Source organism: Equus quagga, chromosome 8, assembly GCF_021613505.1.
Source record: "Equus quagga isolate Etosha38 chromosome 8, UCLA_HA_Equagga_1.0, whole genome shotgun sequence".
In the NCBI taxonomy this organism is placed as follows: domain Eukaryota; kingdom Metazoa; phylum Chordata; class Mammalia; order Perissodactyla; family Equidae; genus Equus; species Equus quagga.
Window position 1 is genome coordinate 125,891,086 of NC_060274.1, and position 6,000 is coordinate 125,897,085.

The 6,000-nt window shown below is 60.6% G+C and overlaps 1 protein-coding gene across 1 annotated transcript in view; it reads left to right on the plus strand.

Moving 5' to 3' along the window:
- LOC124244162 (SCO-spondin-like) overlaps positions 1-6,000 on the plus strand; it is a 52,567-nt gene that overhangs the window by 28,801 nt on the left and 17,766 nt on the right. The window contains 10 exon segments of the mRNA XM_046670578.1: positions 489-535; positions 709-879; positions 1,219-1,350; positions 1,585-1,730; positions 3,000-3,094; positions 3,774-3,826; positions 4,031-4,237; positions 4,337-4,507; positions 4,632-4,711; positions 5,769-5,938. Of these exon segments, the coding sequence (XP_046526534.1) occupies positions 489-535; positions 709-879; positions 1,219-1,350; positions 1,585-1,730; positions 3,000-3,094; positions 3,774-3,826; positions 4,031-4,237; positions 4,337-4,507; positions 4,632-4,711; positions 5,769-5,938 (1,272 nt within the window).

A 6,000-nucleotide genomic window follows, 5' to 3' on the forward strand; every position in this document is an offset into this window, starting at 1 on the left:
CTTTTTCTCTCATGGACTCTTTTTCTGGAACTTCCATGTATTTGACAAGTGGGCTTTAAAACATTCGTTGGAGAAGAGTAAGAGGGAAGAAAGCACAGGGTCCTCCTCCCCAAGAGACACGAGCTGGGGGTCTGCTCTTCCTAAGTTGCTCCTATCTGGCCTGGAGAGCCGCTCACAGTCATTTCCTCACAGTGTTTAATACACACACACAAGTGGAATAAAAAGTATGAAAAGGTGACTCCTTGATAAAACTGCGGGACGAAGGGCAGTAGGGTGCCTAAGCACCGGGGGCTCATGGAGGGTGGAGTTCTCACCTGGTAGGAATCCTGGGTCACGACGTGAACTTCGTGTGGCACACGGGGCAACTTGCTTTACCTCCCGGACCCTTGGGGTTCTCTGCTGTGCAGTGGACATGGTGGTCCTGGCCAGGTTGCCCTGGGGATGGGGTTCCCAGGGGCAGGGGCTGACTGTGAGCCCCCTCTCTGCAGCACCTGCATCTCTGGCGAGATGGTGTGCACCTCGGAGCCCTGCCCAGGTACCGCTGATGCTCAGGAATGGACAGTGTGGGTCCTCAGGGACCCTAGGGGGTGCCAGCCCCTTCAGAGATCAACCCTGGGGGGTTCGGTGATGCCTTGGGGAAGTTGGGGTCGAGGGGTGACTTGGCCTGGCCTCACACGTACTGTGCTTCTCCCCACACCCACCCTGCAGTGGCCTGTGGCTGGAGCCCCTGGACCCCGTGGAGTGTCTGCAGCCGCAGCTGCAACGTGGGCCTTCGGCGGCGCTTCCGGGCGGGCACTGCGCCCCCTGCTGCCTTCGGGGGACCTGCCTGCCAGGGCCCAGACATGGAGGCTGAATTCTGTAGCCTGCGGCCATGTCAAGGTGAGAACAAGGTCCTCAGAACCCTCCAGAAAGGAGCCAAGAACACTCCAAGTCCCTACCCCCCAGACCCCGAGAGAGGTGCAAGGGCTTTCCTTAAGAGATGCCACAAAGACGTGGTCCCCAGAGGGCCCTGAGAGGGGTTCTCCCTGGAGGCCAGCCCTGTTCCAGGCCGAACCCCGGAACCTCCTGAGGAGGTGTGAGTTCTCCCGAGGTGGGATGTGAGGCTGCAGGGGTCTGGGATCCGGGGTACGAGTGACCGGGTGTCTGGGTGGGAGGAGGAGGCGGGGCTGTGCTGGCTACTAGGGCAGGGCTGCTGTGACCTGAGTGCCCTCCCCCAAGGTCCTGGTGGGGAGTGGGGCCCCTGGTCTCCGTGCTCCGTGCCCTGTGGTGGTGGCTACCGGAACCGCACCCGAGGTGGTGGCCCCCACAGCCTGATGGACTTCTCCCCCTGTGGCCTGCAGCCCTGTGCAGGTGAGGGCTGCCCTGGGCACGCACTTCCTCCACCATGTCCCTGCCCTCAGTTCTCATCCCCACCCGACTCAGGGCCCTGTCATCCCCTCCCTGTCACTGCAGGGACCCCTCCCTGAGCTCCTGTGCAGCCCCACAACATACCCAGCCACCCCAGAGCTGATGCCTTTCTGGGTTTGGGAGCCTGGGGGAGAGTTGAGAGCACCTGGGCTGGGCCATCAATTTCTGTGTCCTCAGGGCCGGTGCCTGGCGTGTGTCCCAGGGGCAAGCGGTGGCTGGACTGTGCCGAGGGCCCTGCCTCCTGTGCAGAGCTCAGCGCTCCTCAAGGGACTAACCAGACCTGCCACCCTGGCTGCTACTGCCCTTCCGGAACGCTCCTGCTGGTGGGTGTCCTCCCCGCCTGGCCTCCTCTGGGCCTGGGGTCCCTGGGTGGCAGGGAAGGGATAGGCAGGGCCTGGGCAGAGCCACAGCCAAAGGTATGGGGCTGGAGCCAGGGAGACCTTGCAGAGTTGAGGACAGAGCACTGAACTCAGGGCTCAACTTTGCCAGCAGCTGCAGGTGACCCTGGGTGAGTCACATGTGTCTCCCAAGGCCCTGTTGTCTGGTTTGGTGATAGGTCTAGAAGGTCTTTGTGATTCCTGCCTGCTTGAGTGCTCTGACCTCTTATGTTATCACCAGTTACTTATTGAGCACCACTGTATGCTCAGTCTTGGGCTAGGCTACACTGTGGGGAAAGCAGGCTCTGCCCTCAAGAAGCCTCCACTCTGAGAAAACCAGACCCAGAGCCCCTAGAATGAAGACAGAACCATGTGATGCCCAGGAAGTGAGCTTTGCACGTTGTGGAGTGCAAGGTGCAGAGGGGCAGGGGCTGGGTCAGTCATGGCGGGCTTCCTGGAGGAGCTGGACCTGACTTGCCCATCAGAGATTGAAGGATGTGGAGAGCAGGGAGGTGGCCACTCCCGTCAGAGGGCGGGGGGAACCAGGGCTGGGAAATGAGGTGGGTGTGGAGGAGTTTGGACAAAAGCTTGTGGGGTGGTCGGGAGGGCTTACAGAGATGCTGCTGGACCGTAGGTGTGGTTCAGGGACAGACTCCTGTCGGGTCTGGGTTCAAATCAGGCCCTTGCAGTGGTAGCTCTGTGACCTTGGGCTTCTTTGTTTGTAAAATTGGGTTAATAAGGTGCCCCTGTAAGTCTGTAAGACAGTAAAGTGCTTCCCAGGGCCTGGCCAGCAAACCTCAGTACAATTGACTTTGAATCATGCTGCTGGATGGCTGTTTTTTTAAAAAATTTGAGACACAGGCGACTTCTGTCTGAACTCCTTGTGCACATAGTTTGGTCTGGTCTTCTTTTGTTGATGAAAATGTGGGCTTTTTACATCATTGCTGTACCAATTGCACGTTTCCTATTTTGTTAGTTGATTTTGTGGACATTTGACAGTTCAGTCTCATGTCCTGCGATCAGAGACGGTCTTTTTCTCCCAGAAACTGGGTGCTCTGGGCCCCTCCCCGTGGTCCCCGCAGCTGAGGGCGTGCATTTCCTGATGTTGGGGAGAAGCCTTTGAAGGGTGGGAGCCTGGGAAGGGGGTGCTGAGCTCTGACTCGGAGAGCAGGCCAGCCCGGAAAGCAGAAGATGACGGAGGGCTTTTGATTCCAGAACAACGTGTGTGTGCCCTCCCAGGACTGCCCCTGCGCCCACGGGGGGCGCCTCCACCCCCCGGGCAGTGCTGTTCTTCGTCCCTGTGAGAACTGGTGAGATGCAGTGGCCCCGTGACCCCTAAGGCCCCTGCTGTCCCTCCTCAGTGGCAGGGATGTTGCCCTCCAGTGGGCCCTGGAGACGCCCCGTCCCCCCCAGGCACGGCCCTCCAGCTCTCTGGGGCTGAGCCTGCTCGCCCCCTCGCCCACGCCACCCCCACCAATCTTCTCTCTTCCCACCTGTCTAGTCTGCTGGGGCTGCCGCGGTAACCCCACAAACTGGTGGCCTGAACACTGAAGTTTATCTTCCCACAATTCTGGAGGCTAGTAATCTAAGATCCAAGTGTCAGCAGGGTTGGTTCCCCCTGAGGGCTGTGAGGGAGAGTGTGTTCCAGGCCCGTGGAGTTGTTGGCAGCCGTTGGCATTGCTGAGCTTGTAGCTGCGTCCCTCCAGTCTGTATCCATGTGGCCGTCTTCTCCCTGTGTCCTCACAAGATCTTCCTCTGTGCACGTCTGTCTCTGTGTCCACGTTTTCCCTTTGTATAAGGACACCAGTCATATTAGATTAGGGCCACCCTAATGACCCCATTTTAACTTGATCACCTCTCTGAAGACCCTCCCTCCAGATAAGGTCATATCTGCAGTCACATTCACGTATGTTTGGACTCCAACATAAGAGTTGGGGGGACACAGTTCAGCCTGTAGCAGCGCCCCAACATCTGCCGCTCCTCTTCCAGCTCCTGTGTCTCTGGGCTCATTACCAACTGCACCTCCTGGCCTTGTGCGGAGGGTGAGAAGGGGCCACTCCTGACTGCCCCCTGCACACTCCCTGTCACCACAGTGGGCCTGCACGGGGGTGGGGACAAAGCCCTCGAGAGAGGTGGGGGCAGGGAGGAGGGGCACCCCTGTCCTTGTGCATCATCTCTGCCGGCTGGCCCCTCCAGCCTGTGCTCGCTCCGTCCTGTCTCCGCCTCCCTGTCCTGTGCACCCTCAGGTCAGCCCACGTGGTCGCCCTGGACCCCATGGAGTGAGTGCTCGGCCTCCTGTGGCCCTGCCCGACGCCACCGGCACCGCTTCTGCACCAGGCGCCCTGGCATGGTGCTGTCCAGCATGGCGCTGCTGCCCCCACCGGCCTCGGCCACGCCTCTTTGCCCAGGCCCCGAGGCTGAGGAGGAGCCCTGCCTCCTGCCAGGGTGTGACCGTGAGTCCCTTGGGGCCCTGGATGGTGCCCTCTGTGCCCTGTGGATACCCCTGGCCCTGGTCAAGCCCCCCACCACTTCTTCCTCTGCTGTCCCCCTAGGAGCTGGGGGCTGGGGTCCTTGGGGCCCGTGGTCCAGCTGTAGCCGGAGCTGTGGGGGAGGCCTGCGGAGCCGGACCCGAGCCTGCGACCAGCCCCTGCCCCAGGGCCTGGGGGATTACTGCGAGGGGCCTCGGGCCCAGGGGGAGACCTGCCAGGTTCTGCCATGCCCAGGTACCTGCCAGGGGTGGGGGGGGGGAGTCAAGGAGCAAAGGTGGGGAACCTGGAGGAAGCTTCACAGGGCAACGGGCCGGGGTGGGCAACCCACACACTCAGCCCATCCTGTGCCCTCCCCTAGTGACCAACTGCACAGCCATTCAAGGGGCTGAGTACAGCCGCTGTGGCCCTCCCTGTCCACGCTCCTGTGATGACCTAGTGGTGAGTCTGGGCTCCCTTGGCACGCGTGCCTGACCACTGCCCCAAGCATCCCTTTGTGGGAAAGCAGGGTGTGGCTTTGGGACATGGCCCCTTCTAGCCTGGGGCAGTCCAGCCCTGGCAGGGCGGGGTGGGGTCTGCGCCCACCAGGCCGGCTCCTCTCGTTCCAGGGGATGAGGCTCACTCAATAGCCCTCGTCTCGTTACAGCCAACATTTCTCGATTTAAGCAGTTTATTACAAAAATAGCGTAAACACATAGGAAGGGGAAATTATTCCATTATCTCATCTTATACACCACCAGCACTTTAGTGTACCGACCTTGACTGTGTGTGCGTCTGTGTAAATGAGTGTTTGTGTGCATGTGTGTGCATGTGAATTTGCTTGGGTGTGTGAGACTGTTTGCTGAGTGACTGCCCAGGACCATGGAGAGGGACAGAGGCATCTCCGTGTCTTGTGGAGCCTGCATCGTGGTGGGCAAGCAGACCCGGATCAAAGATGCCCAGAGCCGTGGAGGAGGGATGGTGCTGTGGGGCCCTGTCTAAGGAGGTTGGGGAGGCTCCACACAGACAGAGGGAGGAGGAAGGGGTGGTGCCTGGCTCCCGGCCTCCCCCACAGGACCCAGCTCCTTCCCAAATGGCCTCCCTCTCCCACCAGCCTTCTGGTCCCCTGCTCTCTAAGTTCTGGGGAGGTCCGGGAGATACCCAGGTTCCCCCTGAACCCTCCGTGGGGTTCACATTTGGAGAACACTCCCACCCAGGGAAGCTCCTCACAGGCTCTCCTCCCCATCCCGTCTCCTCCCCTGGGGAGGGGCCACGGCAGAAACTCCATGGAAACTCGAAGCCTGGCTTGTTGTCCTCCCTGCCTTTCTCAACAAAACTTCGAGGTATAAACTGTGTCTAGAACATAACAACCGTGAACTGGAGCCTCGCACTTTCTCCCCTCTGCCCTCCTCAGCCTCATTCTTACCTCCTGTGACTGTGCTGACCCCCAAGGCACCCTGTCCCCACCTCCTTAGGCCCCGTTTTCTGCCTGACTGGAGCCCTCCTTTACTGTCCCCAGCACTGTGTGTGGCACTGCCAGCCCGGCTGTTACTGCCCCCCAGGCCAGGTGCTGAGTGCCGACCGGGCCATCTGCGTACAGCCTGGCCATTGCAGCTGCCTGGACCTGCTGACTGGGGAGTGGCACCGGCCGGGCACTCAGCTGGCGAGGCCAGACGGCTGCAACTACTGGTGAGGCGGGCACGCGGGCAGGATGCAGGTGCAGGGGTGAAGGCGGAGCATGGGCAGGATGC